The following is a 20,930-nucleotide window of genomic DNA, read 5'->3' on the forward strand; positions in this document are numbered from 1 at the left end:
GGTCTACAGATCAGAGCTTTACTAGCCAAATTTATCCATGTTCAGGAATTCTGGGGAAATATTTCGAGTGGCTCAGCAGGGCTCAGGGACCCACGTGGGTGGGATGTCAGAAAGGGCATTTTGTAGGGAAGCAAAGGTGTTTATTTCTCAGAAGATGAGGTTGGGGGTTGCCCTGGTGTGAATAATAAACTTCTACAGTGGACGGTGCATAAGTAAGTGGGCAGCAACATGGGCTTTTATTGTGTGTGTTTTTATTATTATTTTAAAATTTTTATTGAAGTAACATTATTTTACATCCTTGCTAGTGTTTTGACAATATAGGACTTGCCCCCTCAGGTAGCCACCATGACCCTCCCACCACCAAGCTCCCAAAGTCCTCCACCACAGTCCATTGTATTCTACCCCCACCCTCCACCCTGTTTTCATGCCTCTTCTTCCCCTACCACACAAAGTTGAAGATCTATGGTCAGTTTTCCAGGGCTGGTTTTAAAGTTTGTCTTTGCCTGACTTTGCTTGGTTTCTCTATATTCCACATGTAAGTGACTTATCTTTCACCTTCTTGTTTATTTCACTTAGTAGAAGCCCTTGTAGCTTCATGCATGTTACTGCAAAAGGCACACGTTTATCTTTTTTGATTGCTGAGGAGTATTCCATGGTGTATATATACCACCTTTTCTTGATCTACTCATCTGATTTTGGTTGTTTCCATAGCTTGGCTATTGTAAATAGTGCTGTTGTAAACATGGGAGTGCCAGTTTCCATTTGGATTAGTTATCTTAGATTTTTGTGGTCGATACCTAGGAGTGGGATCGTATGGCAGATCCATTTTTAGTCTTTTGAGAAACCTCCACACTGCTTTCCATAGGGGCTGGACCAGTCTACATTCCCACCAGCAGGGTAGGAGAGTTCCTTTTTCTCTACACCCTCACCAGCACTTGTTTCTGGTCTTTTTGATATGGGCCGTTCTCACTGGAGTTAGGTGTGTTTTTTTTTTAAATTAATATTTTTTTATATAATTCTTACATCATTTTTCATTTTTGTACAATGTATGCATTTTCATTTTGGTTATATTCCCCATACAATTGCCCCCCCCCCTTATTTTGACCCTAGTCCTTCCTCTCCCCGCTTTTCCTTCCCCCCCACCGCCACCCTGGTAGTGTATCTCTGGTTTACAGTTGCTTGTTGATTTTGATTTTTACTTTGTATTAATTAGTCTTTTTCCTGGTCCCTTGTTTAGGTTTTCTAGATTCCTGCTATGAGTGAGACCATCCGGTATTTTTCTTTTTCTTTCTGGCTTATTTCGCTGAGCATGATCCCTTCTAGCTCCATCCATGTTGCTGCAAACTGCATGTGTTTATCTTTTTTGAATGCTGAGTAATATTCCATGGTGTATATGTACCACATCTTCTTGATCCAGTCATCTATTTTGGGGCATTTGGGTTGTTTCCATAGCTTAGCTACTGTAAATAGTGCTGCTATAAACATAGGGGTGCAGGTTTTGATTTGCATTTCAACATAGGCTTATTAATCAGACTATCTGAGTCAAATAGTTGTCCTTTGCTAGCTATGTGGCCTAAAGCAAGATACTTAATTTCTCTAAGTCAATTAATGAGGGTGTTAATTATACCTCTCATTATGTATTGTATTAACTAAGATAATTCATGTAAAGGGAGTTGATACAAAAATGTTAGTCATTATTACAATCATTATTACTACTGCTACCATTATTACAGTCCATCCCTTGGCAACTTTTCCTTGCACCCATATACCATTACAAAATTACAACTATTACATTTATAACTATAAATGAATCCACCTGTCTCTAATAAAAGACACATAACTATCTAGATGCTGCTTCCAGTTCTGAGTCTAGAATTGGGAGGCTGGAGTAGATATGAACGGTGAATCATAAATGATATTTATTACTCTTGATCAGATCTAGACATGTTTCTTTTTTTTTTTTAAGATTTATTTTATCTATACGAGAACTGGGGTACAGGCCAGATGCACGGGAGGGTGAGAGGATTCACCTGAGACAGAGCAGGGAACAGAACAGGCAGACTGACGAAATACACTGCTGAGGGGAGCAGTGGGTGAGACAGGGGAGGTCTTCTTGCCATGTGGGTTGCTCTGAGGCTGGCGGGGATCAAATCGGCACTGCAGGGAGGCCTTAGACATGTTTCTTATGTGATTCTGCAACCTGAGATTATACTACCTGTGAAATCTCACCCTCCCAATATGCTTGATTTGCAAAGTGAAGCAAATCTGTAACTGCAATAGATTTTCTGTTTAGAAACTGGAAAAGTGTAAGAAACGTGCACTATGTGTTAGTCTCTTGCATGTATAGTATAATAGCAGACAGAGACAGCAAGGCAAATGATCAGCATCATTGCACTGGCTATGGAGTGAGTTCTTGTATGGCCAGTTTGGTTGCCCTAGATTCTGATAAATGGTATAGTTTTCTTTTCTATTGTCCCCAGGGCTCTCTGTGAAAGGAAAGACAAGAATCTCCTTTTGTAGCTATTCTGCCTTAAACATGCACTTCCTGCTGGAATGGGAATGGAGGCTTTGGATTTGCCTTAAAATTAAACAAAGACAGGGCTTCCCCGGTGGCGCAGCAGTTGAGCGCTGGGTTGCGAAGCTGCCCACAGTCTCTGCAGCGCAGGTTCTATCTCCGGCTGCAGGGCGAGGGCCCCACAACATGGCACTCAGACCTCTCCTGCCACCCGCTGCTCCCCTCAGCAGTGTACTTCGTCACTCTGCCTCTTCTCCTCTCCGCTCTGGCTCTGGTGAATTCTCTCACCCTCCCGTGCCTCTGACTGTACCCAATGCTTGCATAAATAAATAAATAAATCTTTTAAAAAAAATTAAAGACAGATGACTGCTATTAGATGGGGTATTTTCTGGCTAATCCCCTTATATAATTTTTCCCCTGCAGATTTCATTTATAAGGACCCTACTAGTTATTAACCAATGCCTTAGGGCAGTTTCATAACTTGAACTTAAACCATTTCTGTCTCTTAACACTGGTTCTGGGGGCTCCATCATTTCCTCCAAGATTCAGTGTAATTGTCATTCATCTAAACCTCAGATGTCATGTCAGAGCTATAGTACAGAAACAGAGTCGTGAACTTAGGTGAATTGTCCATGGAGTGGATTGCTCTTACTGTGGGATGTACCCAAATCAAAGGTTGGGGGGAGATGATTATGTTTGTCAAGCAATAAATAATGCATAGAGAGACTGCTTGTGACCTAGAGGATTAGGCTGCCCCAATTTTCCAGGCTCCTCCAATAGCCTCTAATTTCCTATTCCATGCAGGATGGGGTAGCGAGCCATTTTTACAAATCAGTAAGGTACGTGAATATCTGATCATCAGTAGTCTGAAAATGCCTGATATGCCAAGAAAGTTATTTTCCTAGAGATTGTTTCTGTCATCTAAGTAGAATGCAGCCAGAATGCTCTAGTATTTTCCACTGAAACCACAAAAATCTGAGGTCACATGGTCCAGGTACCACGAGATTAAGTCAACCTCTTCCCCACCATATTGCCCGGCCACCTTCCCAGTAAGGAAAAGGAAAATCCTGACTGACCACATCCCCACCCCCAACTCATTATATCAGCTGGGAATGCTCTAAGTTGCCAGTAACAAAAGCCCAGTCTATCTTGACTTAGACAAATAGGGATTTATTTATCTAACATTATAAGAAATACCAACATAAGCAGGTGCAGGGTTTCAGTGTTGCCTCCAAGCACCAGATTCTTCTCTTTCTGCTCTATAGTCCTTAGCAAGTTGGCTTTTGTAATGGTTGAATGATGCCTCCTCCCCAAAAAAGATATCCATATTCTAACTCCTAGAACCTATGAAAGTAACCTTTTTTGGAAAAAGAGTCTTTACAGATGTAATTAAGGACCTTGATGAGACCACCAAAGGTTATTTGGGTTGGTCCTTAGTCCAATTACCAGTGTCTTTATAAGAGAAGAAACAGAAGGAAAGACACAGGTGTGTAGAGGGAAGGCCACATGAAGATAGAGATTTCAGAGTTATAGTGCCGCAAACCAAGAAACTCCTAAAATTGCCAAAAGCTGGAGGAGGCAAGAGCCTCCCTGGTGGTGCAGGGGTTAAAGTCTCAGTGCTGTCAAGCTGTCAGCAGCCACCACGGCCTGAGTTCAATCGCTGGCATCTCTCCTGTCATGTCTGCTGCTCCCCTTAGCAGTGTATTTCAGTAGATCTGCCTGTTCTGTTCCCCACTCTGTCTCTGGTGAATCCTCTCACCCCCCAGCACCTCTGGCCTGTACCCCAGTTATTGTGTGCATAAATAAAAATGAATCTTTACAAAAGAAAAAAAAAGCTGGAGGAGGCAAGGCTGGATTCTTCCTTAAAGCCTTAAAGCCTTGAGAGGGAGTACAGCCTTGCTGATTCCATGATTTTGATCTTCTTGACTCCAGAACTATGAGAGAATAAGTGTTATTTTAGGCCAGTAAAACTGCTGTAATTTATCATCAAATCGACTGCTACCTCTCCGTGCACCACGACAGTGTGAGTAGCCAGAGGTAGGCAGAATCTCACCCCTATGCTCAATGTCCTCTGGATCACTCCCATAATTGTTATGTCACATGACAAGAGAGACTGCAGATGTAATTGAGGTTACAAATCAACTGACATTAGGATAAGGTTATTATCCTGAATGGACCCAGTTAGCACACGGTCCCCGTCACAGAAGAAAGGCAGAAATCAGAAAGATTTGAAGCCCAAGAAGGATTCGTGGACTACAGGAAAAGTATTGAAAAGGATATGAGTTTTGTAAAAAACCAGTAAGCCTGGAAGACGACCCAATCCCAGATGAGCACTACAGTCCCAGCTGACACTGATCTCAGCCCAGTGTAACTCTGAGCAGAGGATCCAGTTGTGCTGTGCCTGGTTTCTAACCTACTCAACTAGGAGAAAATAGTGGGTGTGGTTTTGAGCTGCTAAATTTGTGGTAATTTGTTAAGCAACAGGAAATGAATACACCAAGCTTCTCTTGCCTTAAATGCTTTACTTCTTTTAAAAAAATCTATGGCCTCCCTGGTGGCACAAAGAGTTAAGACATGGCCTATGAAGCTGTCTGCAGCCACTGCAGCACAAGTTCGATCCCCCAGCCGGCCAGGGAGCTACCCACATGGCACTACAGACCTCTCCTGACACTCCCGCTGCTCCCCTCAGCAGTGTGCTTCGGTCAGTCCACCTGTTCTGTTCCCCACTCTGTCTCTGGTGAATCCTCTCACCCCCAACCCCTCTGGACTGTACCCCAGTTCTTGTATGCATAAATGAATAAATCTTTTTAAAAAACCTTAAATTTCTTAATAATTAAAAAAAAGTCTTTTCCAGCTCCTGTAGTAGAAGAGACACAGTAGAAGGAGTTGGGGATAATTATTGGTTAGCCAACCATCTGTGCCCAACACACTGCACAGGATTTGGCACATTCCACTGCTTATGCACTGCTTCCAGGCACCAATTTCTATACTAGCAATGGCTCATCTAGTTGTTATGATAGAATTAGCTCAGGCAAAAAAAGAGAAATGCACTACTCTTCTAAGCAACCTACAGAAAGGCAGAAATGGAACCAAATTCAGGGATGACTAAGAGCCTTTCCTGGCATTTCTGACTTAATATAATGGTAGCTAACACTTATTGAGTTCTTCTAGGCATCCGTTAAGCCCTTTCTATATCATGTCATGTTGTCTTCACAGTTATCTTCCATGAGCTACTCACCAATATCAATCCCATTTTTTTGCAGATAAGGGAACCGGGAGATAGAGAGCTTAGCGACCTTTCCAAGGTGTCTCCTGCAGAGCTTCCCTGAGAGGGAGCCCTTGATGAGTGGTGCTTCCTAGGATCCTGATCCCTACTCTGAAAAGAACTTCCCTGCATCTTACTACCACAGGTGAGGGTTCCGTGAACAACCAAGAGGCAGACATGGACGATGAAGATGACAGCAGTGAGGAGGACAATGAGGCTGTGGACTCAACACAAGAGGAGAAGGCAGAAGAGAGTGAAAACAAGGAGGAGAAGAAAAAGGAAGAAGAGCAAGAGCAGGAGGAGAAGGAGACAGAAGAGACAGAGAGTCAGGAGTCAAGGCCAGCCCTTGAGACGCAGCCTCTGCCCCTTCCCTCCCTCCGTGTGCTCTCAGGCTCTGACCCGGAACTGGGTTCTCATCTCCGGGAGGCAGCTGCAGGTGGTGAGAACTGGTTTCCCCCACTCTGTGGTCCCACAGGCCTCTCACACCCTAGTCTGACCTCAGCTCCCCACCTCATCCTGGGTACTAACTCTGTTGAAGTGCCACACAGGAACCATCCAGTCAGTCGGGGGTGCTGGTTAGATGTTGTGCCTGGGTTTGGGGGGCGGGGCAGGTGCTGGCATGGTGGGTAGGGGTGTCCTTGTCTTCTTCTCACAGGTCTGCCTGTGCTGCTGACCCACATGGAGCTGGGCCTAGAGTGCCCCGAACTGCAGTGGCTACTGCAGAGGGAGCAGCTGAGGCCACCCGAGGTGCAACCTGGTTTCTGTCTCTATCTGAGCACTACTCTCCCCCTCAGTGCCTTGAGAAAAGGTGAGGCCCAGGGGTGCATTGCCAGTATGGCTTTGTAGACACACTACATCCCCAGCTTCACTTAGCCTGGCCCAGCGCAGGCTCAGGGCTTGGATAGGGAGCCATACTTCTGGTGTATCCCACCCCTTGCCTCTGCCAGGGAGAAGGGGGTAAGTGTCTCTCATGTGACCCCAAGTGCTAGGCTATGAACTGCTGAAGGGACTGAACGTGCTGGATCTGGACTCGAACATGGAACTCCTGGGAGAACAGATGCTGAATGAAATCATGTGCATGGAGTGTCCCGAGTTCAAGGCCCGCTGGGAGGACCTACAGTTCAGAGCCTTGGATACCTTGAAAGCTGTGGAGGCCGCTGAGGTGCTTGAGGGCTCCGTGGGTTGGGATAGGTTTTGGAGGGGCCCCGGCATGGGACTGGAGAGGAATGAGGATGATTGGGAATTCTGTGGAAAGGGCCAGGTCAAGTGACAAGTGACTGTGTGCAGGAGCGGCTGCTGAGGATGCCGTGGCTCCAGAAGCTGAAGCATCGGAAACCAGCCAAGTTCCTACGAAACATGGTGAGGTTCCAGGCAAAGCTGGTTCAGCTGCGTGCGGAATATGAGGAGCTGGAAGACCAGAAGCAGCAAGAGAGTGTATTGTGGCTACCCTATCGGCAAGTGGTCTGGCACGGAATAGCCATTATAAAGGCCCTTAACCCACTGCAGAACCTGCTGCCACCATTCCGTATGAGCCCAGAGAACTGGCTGGCTCTCACCAAGCAGGCTTTGAGCAAGATGAAGCACCACGAGATTCTTCAGCAGGAAGACCTTCCCAGATACCTGCTGCAAATGCGGGTGCAGCTGACCCGCCAGCTGCTGGACGGCACTGTGGCTGCACTGGGCCGAGCCCAAGTACCCTTGGTGGGTGCACTGGGTGCTTTGGCTCTCCTGCAGGTCACAAAGAAGACGCCAGAGCTGGAGAGATTGGCATTTTGGCCTGGTCTGGCAGCCTCTCCCAGCACAGGCCACACCAAGTCAGTCCCAGGTGTGGTTCGACCGACCTGGCTAGGGCTGAGGGCCTGGCATGAATGTGGGATGTTAGAGATGCTGCCCGCATTTGCTGGGCTGCGGGCATCACTGGCCAGACACTCAGATGTTTGGCAGGGTTACCTGTCACTTTCATCTACAGTGTTGGGTCCTGCACCGGGGCCTGGATCTAACCCGCTCAGCCTCTTGCAGAAGCTGATCCTATGGCGTGTCCTGCGGCCAGAGTGCCTGGCAGCTGCACTGGCAGACTTCACTACCAGCCTCCTGGGTCGGCCCCTGGATGAGAACTGGGGGGGCTCCACTATATCCTTTGAGCAAAGTAAGGCTACTCAGCCCACACTGATCTTATTGCCACCACCTGGTCACTCCTCAGCTACCCCGCACCCCCTGAGTGTCATCCGGAAAATGGCTGCCACACAAAAGCAGGTTTGAGTCTAGCCTCTTGACCATGGAGTGAATGATGGGTTGGTCCTGTGGGTTTGGCTGGAGTGTGGGGGTCCCCTCCAAGCATTCTCATGCATCTTTCTGGATTGGTTAGAGACATTTGGGATCACTGTGGCATTACTTTGGGCCCCCAAGGTCACCCTCAGGTCACTTTGACTGACTTTGCCTTTTCTCTATTGGTCCCCAGGGGCAGAGGCAGCTGAAGGTGGTAGCCCTGGGCGCTGAAGCCTGGGACCCCATGTTGGCTGTGGTCAGCACCTTAAACCAGGCTATGTGCAACGGGCACTGGCTGGTGCTGGAAAACTGTCACCTGATGCCTCACTGGCCAAAAGAGCTGCTGCAGCCCTTGCTGGGTCTGGTGGAGGGAGCCAAGGGTGGGTTTGTTTATTTGCCTTACATTTGGGCCTGAGTTTGAACTCTCAGGCCTCTCGGCTGAGCCCTCAGCTCCAAGCCTGTCCCCTGGTATCTGACTCCTGACCCTCTGGCCTCAAATCTCATCCTAGATTTGTGTCTGAGTCTTTTTCCAGTGATTGATCTTGATCTCAATCTCTCATCTGACCCCCAGTGGTCTCAGACTTGGAAGCAGAACTGCTGTTAGACCAGCCCGCAGGAAAGAATGTGGCCGTTGTCCACAGAGATTTCCGTCTTTGGCTTATTGTGTCTGCGGAGGCTATTGATTCCTTACCAGGTGAGGAGCTCCTCCCATAGGCGCGCAGATTTAAGAGGGAACAGGACCGTGCTGTGCTGACTCAGCATTCTCCTTCCTCCCCAGCTGTGCTGATTCAGCACTCCAAGCCTGTGTTTTGGGACCAGTCCTTGGAGCTGAGCCACGTGCTGACTGACAGTGTGGAGCTAGCCCAGCAAGGGCTTTCCAGGCAACCCTTTTTCAGGGTACTGCCTCTGCTGCTCCTACACAGCCTCTTGCTACACAGGCAGCTCTATCAAATGAAACTACAGGCACACAGGGGGCGCTGGTGAGGGACCCCCCACCCAGCCCGCTCTGCCAGTCTTTCAGCATACCCTGAGTACTTCCCATGTACTGGGATGAGTAGGACTAATTCGTCTCCGGGGAGCTCCAAAGTCTGAGGGCAAGGGCATGTCCAGAAAAGTTTCTCCAAGGACTTCGGGATCTTGCTTTGAGTTGGGTCTGGAAAGCAGAGGCCAATCAGGAGATGGGGTCTTTCCGAGCAGGAGGAACTAAGCTCAGCAGAAGGGAGAACTTAGGGTGGCTGAGGCGGATATTTGAGGTGGGGTTTTGGGCGGGGAGAGGTGGAGTTTATCGTAAAGGGCCTTAAAGATCAGGGCAAGGGATCTGATTTCTCCCAGGGACAGTGGAAAGCCACTGCAAGGTTTTAAGTGGGAGTAGAAGGGTGATCTTATTTGTCTGTACCCTGGCTGCAGGGTAGAGAAGGGGCCAGGCGAGGCAGGGCTCGATGCCAGCAATTATGGAGGCTCTGGCAGGCTCGAGGGAAGAGGTGATGGTATGGGTGGCAGGCCTGGGGTAGTCACAGCAGAGAGAGAGTAAATGTGGGGTGAGGAAGAAGGTGGAGTCGAGGATGGATCTTGGATTTCTGCCTTGGACAATTGGTGCGGCGGGGGTGGTGGGAGGAGTGGAGAATGATTTCAGTTAAAAACAAGTTGTATTTAGAGGCCAAGTGGCGATGACTAGTGAGCCCTCGTGAGTCTGGAGTTCAGGAGAGAGGCTTGGGCTGAAGAGAGATGTGAGAGTACTCAGCATATAGGTGGTTTTGAAACACTACTTCTTGCTCTGCTCGCCCAGGAGTCACGTGACCCTGACCCAGGTGCTTCAGACCCAAGACCAGCTCTGCGCCAGCCTGAGCAATCCCAGTGCTGCCATGCAGGAGCTGGCTGGTGAGTCCCTCCCTGACCCCCATGAGGGGCAGCCCTCAGGAGAGCCTGGGCTGGGGTGGGTGGGCCTGCTGAAAGCTGGATATAATTCAAAACTTTGGTTTGGGAGGAAGTAGAAACTGGAGGGGCTGCAACTGAAGGGCTTTGACCTCATCCTCAGCTTCCATCTTCTATGGGGGTCCTGTGGGAGACGATGAGGATAGGGAGGCCCTGCTTAGTCTCATTCAAGCTTGCCTTAACCCCAGCAGCGGGGCCCCGCCACACACACCACAGCATCTGCTGGCTGCTCTGATGCCCAATCCAGGTGAGTTCACGAGGTGTCTGTTGGAGTGGAGAACAGAGCAGTGTCTTGACACCCTCACGGACATGTGAACAGCGGCGTTGGGAAAGGTGTAGAAGGGGGCAGTACTCCAATAGTTACGGGTAACAATGTAAAGTGTCAGAGGAGGGCCTATTCCCTCGGGTGTGGGGTGTGGACAGTTCATTTTATCTCTGACCCCTCACCTCTGCCTCCAAGAGCTGAGGGAGCTGGATGCTATGGCAGAGTGCAAGGCCCAGATGCACCTACTGCCCAAACCTCCTGAACCCCAGACCTGTGGACTTAGTGTTGGCACCCAGGCCTGGCTGTTGCGTCGCCGGAGTCACACTCTCTTGAGGGCACTACAGAGGACCTCCCCTACTTGGGTTCCCGCGGCTGGTGAAGACCGCCAACTCTCAGAGAGGCGGCTGCGCCAGCGCCTAATACAGGCCAAGCGGAAGCTGGAGTCACTGCAGGATCTGCTCGCAGAGGCCACCAACCGGGAGGAGTCTAGCGTGGAGCAGATGGTGTTGGGGCAGAGTACGCCACAGCCTCTGGAGGACTTCCTCAAGATGGAGGTGCTGGAGCTGAGCCAACTGGTGGGCACGCTGCAACAGGACCTCGACTGCCTGTTGCAGCAGCTGAAGGGTGAGCACCCCTGCACCTCCCTGCGCTGCACTGCAGTGGCCCAAGCGCTCTGGACTGGCCGTCTACCTCTGCCCTGGCAAGCTCATGCTCCAGCTGGTCCCCAGCCGCCCTGGCACTGGCTGCAGCAGCTGTTGCGCCGTGGGCAGTTGTTGGTTCATTACTTGGGCAGGGGCACCGGAGGACCAGTGCGCACCTTTCACCTATCAGCCTTTCGCTATCCACGCCGCCTGCTGCTGTCACTGCATTGGGAGGCTTCCTTTGCTAAGATGGCCCCGGAGCAGTTTGCGCTCAGCTCGAATATTCCTCAGAGCTCAGGTTCCAGTTCCAATAAGCTCCCCAGTAAATCTCCTGAGCTGAACAGCAACCCTCTGCTTTTCCAGGTATCTTCCTGCTGCCTCTTTGTTTCCAAATCCACACTCCTCAAAGTTCCTGATTACGCTTTGCAATTACCCTAGTTTGCTTCTTCATGCCCCTCAGTAATCCCATCTGCTTCTCTCCCCCACTGCCCCCCAGCTTCCTAATCTTGCCTGACCAACTTCTGGCATCCCCAGGTGGTGACCAGCCCAAATGCCACGGCGCCAGAGAAGGGGCTGCTGCTGACTGGGCTCCAGCTCCGGAACGCCGAGTGGGACACACACGCTCGGGCCATGCAGGACGGTCCCTCTAGACAGCCCAACCCACTGCCTCTGGTCAGCGTCAGTGTCCAGGCCCAGGGCGCCAATGACCTGCCAGCCCCTGGTGGTCTGGCTGTATATTCCTGTCCTGTGTACCTAGAAGGGCCCCTGGGTGCCACTAGGCTGCACAGCAGAAACATTGTGATGCACCTGCCCCTGCCCACCAAGCTCAGCCCCACCATCTGTGTCCAACGGAGAGTCCATGTGTGCAGCCCACCCCTGCCCTGAGCCTGCAGTCGAAATAAAGTTGGAGTGATTCATGAAAGATTTCTGAGATTTAGAAGGCGTGCAGGGTGTGTGTACACAGGGGAGGCAGAATGTGACACCTGAGGGGAGGCATGGTGTGAGAGAGGAAGGTAGACGGGAATGTGCGCCTGCCAGCTGGGCAGGGGAGTATGGGGGTACACTGTGGGGTGCTGGGTCTGGTGTTAGTCATGTATCCAAGGGGCCAGGCCGGTCAGGGACGACTAATACACAGACTCCTGGGAACTTGTCCAATTCTATTGTGGTCTCTACAGGGAGAACGTTAAAACCTAAAATGCAGACTGCAGAGATGCGTACACACACACACACACACACACACACACACACACACACAAACAGCAGAAAATGAATGAAATGATTATATGAAAATTTAAAAGTTCTCATTTCCAAGTCTTTAAAAAATAGTAAATGTCTCCTTGAAAGGTAAAGAACAATGCTATGCCGTTTCCTCTATCCTAAATCAAGTGAGAGGGCTCCAGCAGAACCTTTTATAATCATTTTGTGTTTCCAGGAGAAAAAGATGGTACCTTCATTCAGCTGTATAACCTCTGGCTGGCAGCATGCTGCGCTCAGAAACTTAGAAACCCACCTCCTTGTGGCCGCTGGGGAGAACACAGTCAGAATCACTTGTGAGGGTTGGGAGCCCTGTGAACTGGCTGGCACTTCTCATCTGGAGAAGACAGAATCGAATGGGCTGGGACAGGGGTGAGGGGAGAGGAGTGGCCTGTGCTCTCACTATTGGCAGGACAAACATGCATGAGTTCCTAATGAGCTCTGTTGGGACCCCTCCCTGGCTGCCTGCCGGGGTGAGGGACTGTATAGCATTAGGAGGCTGTGAATACACTGTCAGGGTCCAGATTTGAGGAGCTGAGGGAAAGTGTGGGTTGTATGTCACAAGGAGGGAGCCAAAGCCAGTTACTGGCGTAAATCCTTACCAGGGGCTCCAAAATGCCCCAATACAGCCCACAAGAATGAACAATGTCTCAGAAACATTAATTCAAAAGGATACCTGCACCTCTATGTTTACAGCAGCACTATTTACAATAGCTAAGCTATGGAAACAACCCAAATGCCCCAAAATAGATGACTGGATCAAGAAGATGTGGTACATATACACCATGGAATATTACTCAGCATTCAAAAAAGATAAACTCATGCCATTTGCAGCAACATGGATGGCGCTGGAAGGGATCATGCTCAGCGAAATAAGCCAGAAAGAAAAAGAAAACTGGATGGTCTCACTCATAGCAGGAATTTAGAAAACCTAAATAAGGGACCAGGAAAAAGACTAATTATAATAAAGTAAAAATCAAAATCAACAAGCAACTATAAATCAGAGACAGACTACGGTGGGGGGGATGTCGGGGGGGCTAGGAGGGATTAGGGTCAAAATAAGGGGTGGGGTGGGAATTATATGGGGACTATTACCAAGATGATAATGCATACATACATTGTGCAAAAATGAAAAATGATGTAAAAAATATATAAAATAAATTTTTAAAAAAGAATGAACTTATTAGAACACCTGATGGAAACGAAACAGAAGTATATGCCCCAATCTCAGAAGTGACTTAGGAAGTAAAGAGTAAGAGAAAGAAACAGACCATGTTCCCCAACCCACCAAGCTGGAAGGAGGAAACAGTTTTGAATTAGATGAGTTGCTGAAATATAAGAGAGGTGGAGAAGACAAATATATTTTAGATTAGTCTCAGCCATGTCAGAGAGAGCAATGGGACACATTTGTACCAGAATATTAACAATGTAAAAGCAGCTCTGAAATAAGGCAAAAAATATAGGGGCTCTTACAACCTGTGAGACTCCCCAGAAGTCTAATGGTAAATAGGGTGTCTCCGATTAACCAAGAACACATACTCTTCTGACTGTGAGAATCAAGAGGCCAAGAGAATCGGAGATGCAATTGTGAACATCCTTGAATTCCTGGACCAATGCCAACAGCCACCTACCTTCAAGTTTCCAGTTATATCAGAAAAAACATTTAAGACATTTTCTAGTGGAACTTTTTTTTTTGGTCACAAAGTGCAACTGACAAAATGAGTTCTTCAACTTCCTAGTGAGCATCCCCCCAGCCCCGCCCCTAGTTAAAATTCAAGTTCATAGGACAAGTGAGAAGTGTTGTTGACTAGCACCTGGTAAGATAATTAACTGCTTGAAGCATCCATAGGGAAACCAAAAAGGTCCAGTGATCAAGAGTAAAGTGGACCGCCACCGAGAGTTGAGTTCCTGCCCCCACCATACAACTGACCCCTTGTACCTTCCCACCCCCACCCTGTGCATCTGAAAAAAACTGAAGGGGAAAAAAAAGAGTAAGGTGGTTGGGGAGCCCAGAAAAGCTGGGTTAGTGAGAGTACATAATGCTAACTACTGCAACACTCCCCAAACTCACTAACTTAACCCAACAGTTTATTTTTTGAACAATGTGAATGTTCTTGGCCAAGCAGCTTTCCTCCAAGCAGTGACTTAGATATCCAGACTTCCTCTATGCTGACTCCATCACCTTCTAAATTTATGCTTCAAGGTCACTCTGGAAGGCAGAGGTGGGAAAACAGGGAGCAGGCTCATCCGCTCTGTAACTGCCTTGGCCTGGCAGTGAAACATCACTTCTACTTATTTTCCAGGGGTGAGGACTACTCACCCAGCCCCGCCCTGATGCAAGGAGCTGGGAAATGCAATGTGACCTTGTGTCCAGGTTAAAGGCCATTTTGGGGAGCAGCAAGCCAGTTTCTTCCACAGATGTTGGTGTAGAGGTCTGCAAGAGGAGAATGAGTTCTTCAAGGAAAGAGTTTTAGGAAGGTGGAGCCACACAAATAAAGACCCAGAAGTAGAACCTGCTTGAAATGCTAGAGGAATGAAAAGAAAGTCTGTGTGGCTGGAGTTTCCTTCTGAGGAAGGAGTGTTAAGACGCAGTTGGAGAGGGGGCCAGGGCGAGATCACACAGGGCCTGGGAAAGAATTTGTCTTTTGTTTTCAGAGCAATGAGAAGGACTTTAAACAGGGAAGTGAAAAATCTGATTTACATTTTAAAAAGATCTCTTGGCTGGGTGGAAAATGAGTTGCTTTGCGGGCAGAAGTGGAAGCAATTTTATACCAGAAACGTGGTTCGTTGTTACTGCAGTAGTTGAGTATCTGAGAACTAGGGAGCCAGTCTACGAAGTCACCTGGGAAGGACAACCTGAGGATAAAAAGCTCTAATTATGGGTTTCTGTCTGTGAGAAGCTGTAAAGGGCTTCGCGCAATTATGTCAATGGTGGAGAGTTTGGAGCTGAGCCGTCTCTGCCAAGATCATGTTGTTTCTTTCAGAACTGTGCTCCCTTTGGACTGTGTTACAGAAAGCTGGAACACACCAGCAACTGCAGAGGCAATAAACCTCTAAAAGGGATGCTGAATAAGCATGAGGCATAGATCGTTATCCAAACTCAACTTTATTCTTGTCTCTCACCAACCCTCCTAATTCTTTCAACATTTGGGGGGTATTCTGCCTGCAGTAGAGGAAAGCTGCAGAAAATCTGTGATGTTTCAGCTCATTTTTAGTTCATAATCTTGTGATCCATTCAAGATACAAACACAATCTCATGTTTAATCCTATATCACAATAAATAATCTACATCTGTTGTACCTTTAAATCTTTCCTCCTCTCCGCCGTGTCAGTTAAGGAGCACGGCAGAGGGGATGATCTGCGAGCTCGCTGCTCTTCTCATCTCCTCTCCACCCAGTAGCTTGCTGATGGCTCTGGAGTCCAGAGAAGTAAAGGAATAAAAGAGTTCTTGCCCAACTGGGTGGTTCTGTGCCCTGTGGGCCTGGCAAATATTTAAAGAGAGAATCCCCGCTATTCCCTTTTCTGTAGTTGCCTCAACTCCAAGGGACGCAGCTTTATTCTGGGTGGTCTCCGGAAACGCCCTCCTCAGCTCCTAAGGCACTCTCCTAGCTTCTTTGAACTATGGTCTCCTTCTTTGCCTCTTCAAATGGTCCTACTGAAAAATTCTTCTCCCTCCCCCCACACTTCCTTTTCTCCTGCAGGGTACCAAGTACACTGATGCATGCCCTGCCAGGGTGAATTTTGGGAATGCGGGGCCACACAAAAGGGGGAGCACTTCTCTAGCTCCACCACTGGATCAGAGAGCCCCGCCTGCCCTTACCCAGCTCCAGAGCAGGAGCCAGACTTCAGGCTTATCATTCCTAGGCTAGGAACGAATACCTCAGGTTTCCTGAATGTTCCCCAGTGGAGCCCCCAAGTAGACCTGATCTGGGCCCACTGCAAGGCAGAAATAAGACAGATCCTTCTGTCAATGAATAGTCCCAACCCCCACCCAAACATGGCCTCAGCCAGCTGTTATTTATAAACAGAGATCCAGCTCCCTTATCTCCTTCACTGACAGCTCAGAATCTTTCAAGAAACTCTAAACATCCTATAAAATGAACTTTTTGAAAGATCTATCTTGAGCTACTCCCAAATCCTCCTCAGTCAGCAAACCGATTCTTTACTCTTCCACTTCCAACCCTGCCTAGGGAAGGTCTTTGGAGAACAATAGGTTTTCAACACATATTAGCCATGGTGACAGTTTATTCATCACCTCCTATGTTCCCAGGCCTGGCTATAAATTTCCTCAGTCAATCCACACAGCAATCCTAGGAGAATGAAATCCTACCATTTTCCAAGTGATGAATGTGACATTTAAGGGGAAGGTCAGGATGTGAACGCAGATCTACATGATTTCACAATCTCTACTCTCGGCCACACACACAATAGGGCCCCAGAAGACAATGGGTGTCAGAAGTGGTTTAGGCCATATCGCTCCAAAAATGAAGCTGGAGGCAGCCCAAACTGACGTGTCGAGCCAGGATATTGGTGGCTACCAGTTGCCCCAGAGCCAAGAAGTAACAGCTGACGGAAGCTGAGAGTGCAGAAGCTTTGCGTGAGCAGAGAGAACTGGTATACCAGATGGAAGATCAGAGGAGGGGTGCGCAGTTGCCAGGAAAGAAAGCCTGTGAGACTCCAGAGAGATGGAAAGAGAAGCCAAACCCAGAGAAGCCTAGATTTTTCAATTCATCTTGTTTCCACAACACCTAAGGGGATCCACGATTTGCAGACACCCCTGTGATCGCATAATAAACTCTTACTCTTTGGCTACCCCAAACCAAGAAGCCTTCACTAGATTAAAGCTGAGCCAGGGGTTTTATGACACTGTGTTCTTGGCTGGTGGAAGGGTGGCACAAGGTCCTGGTTCACACCTGCTGAGACTCAGTCTTCAGAGTTCTGAGCCTTGAGTCTAACACTTGCCTCTCTTCACAAGAGGGGTCCAGCGGTCACCTGCGCTTGTAGAGACATGGCTGAAGCTTCAGGCCTGAGAGTTGAGCCTTGGGCCCTACCCGAGGGGGCCCAGTCTTTTGAAAGTCAAATAAGAAGAAATGGCTGTTGGTCAGGTCCTAGGGGCAGAAAAGACCCAGTGAGCTCCAAATCCTCATCCCAGCTCCTCAAAAAAAAACTCTACCCATATCCTGCCCTGCTTAGAAAGCTTCCTGGGGCTCTCCCAAGAGCTGTGCCTTCAAAGAGCAAACATCTGCTCCTATGCCTATGATCTCCTGAACACCATTATCCTGAAAAGAACCACATGTGAGGCAAAAATAGGGACACACTTCAGGGGCCCTCACCTTGAAGATGACCTTGAAGCCCAGTTTGGTCACAGCCCCCAGAAAGGTCCGAACATCTTCAAAGCGGCTGCTGACCTCAGCTACTTTCAGAAGTCCCCTAAGAAGGGCAGAAAGTTCTGTGTAAATGCACAGACACATACATGTGGACATACACATGCATCTGCTTCCGGGGGTCTCCTACCCTGGCTTTAGCACTCGATTTGCCTCCTCCAGGAAGTCCCTGATGTTGGTTCCCATGAGTGAAAGGCAGAATACAGCCACATCCACAGACTCGTCCTCCAGAGGCACCTGTGGAGGGGGGAATGTTGCAGGAATCACACAGTGCAGCTAGAAGAAGGTCAGCACTGAACACAAGGGCTGGACACCAGGCTGGTGGGTGGGAGGGAATGTCAGTGATTAGCACATGGAAGTTGGGGCCAGAGCACAGATCAGATACACAGAAGAACAGAGGGATTTACCTGCGCCATGTCACACACAGTAACTCTGGGGTCCAGAGAGGCCAAGTCAAAGCAGTGCACAGGATTCCGGATACTTGAAGCGAGGCGGCAGTCCCCACAGCCAAAGTCAGCTACCACCAGGGATGCGGGCCTGGGAGCAGAAGGGAGGGATCACTGACTGCTCTGGCCTGAGCTCGTGACTGCCCCACACCCCTTCTCACAGTGCCCAACCCCCTCTCACCGCTGGCGAAGATCCTTGGCAATGCGGTCTACAGGCTGTAGCGGCCACTTCTTGACTTGGCTCTGGAAGCCACGGTGATACAGGAGAAAGGCCTCAGGGTCTTCCTGGAAGAGGCGCTGTGCAGCACTGCTGGGCCCCGAGTACAGCTGCTCATTAAGGTAGCGGAACCGGGCACCATCCAGCCTCTGTGCCATGCGGGCTCGCAGAGCCCCTGCCCGGGCCTCACGGCTGTCTGGGCTGGGAGCGGGAGGCACCTCTGTCTCCTCTGCAGGGGCTGTGGCTGGAGCCTGATCTGGTGGCTGAGGTGGCCGGAACTTGTTCTTGTGTCTCCGCTTGTTCTTCTGTCGGTTCCGCCACTGCTTGCGACTCAGGGTACGGGGGCGCTCGGGGGAACTGGTCCCAGGGCCTGGCTTGGACGGGTCATTTGTAATACTGCTCTTCTCAGCTGTGGGTCCTGCAGGGAGGAAGAAGGGAAGGCATGGTTAGGGCAAAATGCTCTAAATTCAAAAGCTGGGCAAGTCATCCTAGCCATACGCCGTAGTTGAGGGAGAGACTATGGCCTGAGTGACACCACTTCTTACTGCCTAATCCCCAAACCTAACAATGGCAGGTGGTCATATGCAGGCTCAGTTGATTCCCCCCTCCCTGCACCCCAATAACAAATACCCATCTACTAGTACCTGTTTGGTTAATATAGTCCAGGTGCTGGGCGGGGTTTAAAGGGGGCTGCTTCTGGCATTTCCTCTTTCTTTTATCTTCAGCAGAGTCAGTGCCAAGAGCACCATTGCGACACTTCTTCCTTTCCACTTCCTTTTCCTCAGAGTCTCTGCCAGGGGGGCTGTGTTTTTGTCTTTTCTTCTTCCTTTTTTCCTCTACTTCAGTAGGGGCACTGGAAAATGAGGCCTTTTTCAGTCGTTTCTTCTTCCTTTCCACTTTCTCTTCTTCCTCAGAGTCACTGCCAGGCAGGCTGGGGGGTTGCTGGGGAAGAGATGCTGCTTCCAGAGCCCGTAATGTGGCCAAGAGCTGGCGGCGCTTGGAACCCTGAGGAAAAACAAGGGATGTGACCACGGGTGAGGAGAATGGGGCCTGGAGGATAAGAAGGGAGATGGGAACCTAATTCTGACACTGGCAGAGGCATCTAGATTAATCCCAGTCAACTTGACCAGCTTGAGTGAAGCCCACCAGGCTCTGAAGAACTTCCAAGTTACCATCCCAACCTCTGGGAGGCTGGAGGGCAAAGAAACCACCCACCCCACTTTCTTCACTGTATAGATGAGAAAACCGGGGTCTTCGGGAGAATGTGTAAGGCCACAAACAACAGAACCACGGCCAGAGACCATGTTATTATCAGGCTTTTGCCTCCAACTAATTGATTTCTTTCTGTAAGAGTTAGGAAGGGGCCTCCCTGGCAGTGCAAGGGATTGAGATGCAGCACTATGAAGCTATCCGCAGCCACTGCAGCACAAGTTCGATCCCCCGCCAGGAAGGTGACCCACATGGCGCAGCAGACCTCTCCTGTCTCACCCACTGCTCCCCTCAGCAGAGTATTTCAGTCAGTCTGCCTGTTCTGCTCCCCACTCTGTCTCCGGTGAATCCTCTCACCCACCCCCACACTTCTGGCCTGTACCCCAGTTCTTGCATGCATAAATAAATAAATCTTTAAAAAAAAAAAGGTGGTTTTTTACAACAAGACGACATGATCACAACTGTGTGTTTATGATGCTTACAGCTCTAGTGTACAGAAGAAGTGAACGGGACAAGCTGCAGCCAGGGAGGCCAGGGACCTGGATTGTAGCAAGGGGTTAGGGAGGTGAAGAGAAGGAAATAAAGTAGGCAGGTTCCATGGTTGGAGGCTGGAGTTTGGCTGAAGGACAGGAAGAACCTGAGGAATTACAGTAACCCCCAACTGTCTACTGTCTACTGTCTGGGAGGACTTTGGGGTTGAAGTCCTACTGGGTGATCCTAAGCCAGGCACTTACCTTGGACGTTCTCAGTACGGCTCTCCACTACCTCTCTAAGAGGCAGTACTGACAACCCTTCACTACCATCCCTTTTCATGCTGTCCAATCCAGCCTCCACATAGCAACCAATGACCTTTTCAAAATGCAAATTCCCAAGAAATCACTCCCTTGCTAAAGCCAATTCCCCGACTTCCCTCTCCCTTTAAAATATGCAAAACTCCCAGTCTACCTCTCCACCTTCAATGGCGTACCGTCTCTAGATCCAGCCGCACACACAGGTAATTTTATGCGTGTGTGACCCTAACGGGGTCTCTCTGGCCCCAGAGCCTTTGGAAGTGCTTTTCCAATCGGGAAAAAAAAATAAATAAATAAGAGCACCCCCCTTTCCCTTCACGAACTTCAACTTAGCAACTTTCTGTCAATGCCGCCTTCATTTCCTTTTGCAAGTTCCGACTCTTCAGTCGCCCGCCGGCGCCCCCAAGCACGGGCCCCCCCAAGCACGGGCCCCCCCCAAGCACCGGCCCCCCGTGCGCCCCGGCACCCCCGGGTCCCTCACCTTGGTTTGTGAAGCTGCAGCGGGCCGAGGCAGAGACGATACAGGCCCGAGGGCCACCACCAGCGGGGCCTCGTCGCCCCACTCCGGCTCCTCAAACATGTGGGTGGGAGGGTCAGGTCGCGGGGTCCCCGCGCCTCTCCACGTGCCAATCGTTTCCACTACAACCTGCCTGTGGCCGGCAGCGGGGGGGGAAAAAAAAAAAAAAAAAAAAAATCCGGAGACCAACGAGTACACGCAGGCGGCTAGAGCGGCCGGCGCGGCGCCC

At 49.5% G+C, this 20,930-nt stretch overlaps 2 protein-coding genes across 6 annotated transcripts in view; one reads left to right on the forward strand and one right to left on the reverse strand.

Moving 5' to 3' along the window:
• DNHD1 (dynein heavy chain domain 1) overlaps window positions 1–11,800 on the forward strand; it is a 55,178-nt gene extending 43,378 nt beyond the window's left edge. For all 4 annotated transcript variants that reach the window (XM_054699426.1, XM_054699428.1, XM_054699427.1 and 1 more), the window contains 11 exons: window positions 5,926–6,219; window positions 6,436–6,588; window positions 6,764–6,942; window positions 7,068–8,033; window positions 8,239–8,425; window positions 8,617–8,739; window positions 8,824–9,025; window positions 9,832–9,923; window positions 10,081–10,224; window positions 10,438–11,246; window positions 11,418–11,800. In XM_054699426.1, the coding sequence (XP_054555401.1) occupies window positions 5,926–6,219; window positions 6,436–6,588; window positions 6,764–6,942; window positions 7,068–8,033; window positions 8,239–8,425; window positions 8,617–8,739; window positions 8,824–9,025; window positions 9,832–9,923; window positions 10,081–10,224; window positions 10,438–11,246; window positions 11,418–11,768 (3,500 nt within the window). In that variant the 3' untranslated portion in view covers window positions 11,769–11,800. The remainder of the gene's footprint in view (window positions 1–5,925; window positions 6,220–6,435; window positions 6,589–6,763; window positions 6,943–7,067; window positions 8,034–8,238; window positions 8,426–8,616; window positions 8,740–8,823; window positions 9,026–9,831; window positions 9,924–10,080; window positions 10,225–10,437; window positions 11,247–11,417) is intronic.
• On the reverse strand, window positions 10,869–20,870 carry RRP8 (ribosomal RNA processing 8). Of its 2 annotated transcripts, none has more exons than XM_054699433.1 (7): window positions 20,666–20,870; window positions 18,829–19,189; window positions 18,149–18,602; window positions 17,929–18,058; window positions 17,652–17,758; window positions 17,471–17,567; window positions 10,869–14,571 (listed from the first exon to the last, which is right to left on the reverse strand). In XM_054699433.1, exons 1-7 carry the CDS (start codon window positions 20,762–20,764, stop codon window positions 14,329–14,331), a joined length of 1,491 nt encoding a protein of 496 aa, XP_054555408.1. In that variant the 5' UTR covers window positions 20,765–20,870; the 3' UTR covers window positions 10,869–14,328. The 2 variants fall into 2 exon arrangements, with proteins under 2 accessions (XP_054555408.1, XP_037378687.1); XM_037522790.2 differs by having other exon boundaries at window positions 14,529–17,245.
• Between the last annotated feature and the right edge of the window lie 60 nt (window positions 20,871–20,930).

The sequence above is a fragment of the Talpa occidentalis genome, unplaced genomic scaffold, assembly GCF_014898055.3.
Source record: "Talpa occidentalis isolate TD23 unplaced genomic scaffold, MPIMG_talOcc4v2.1 talOcc4.3, whole genome shotgun sequence".
Classification (NCBI taxonomy): domain Eukaryota; kingdom Metazoa; phylum Chordata; class Mammalia; order Eulipotyphla; family Talpidae; genus Talpa; species Talpa occidentalis.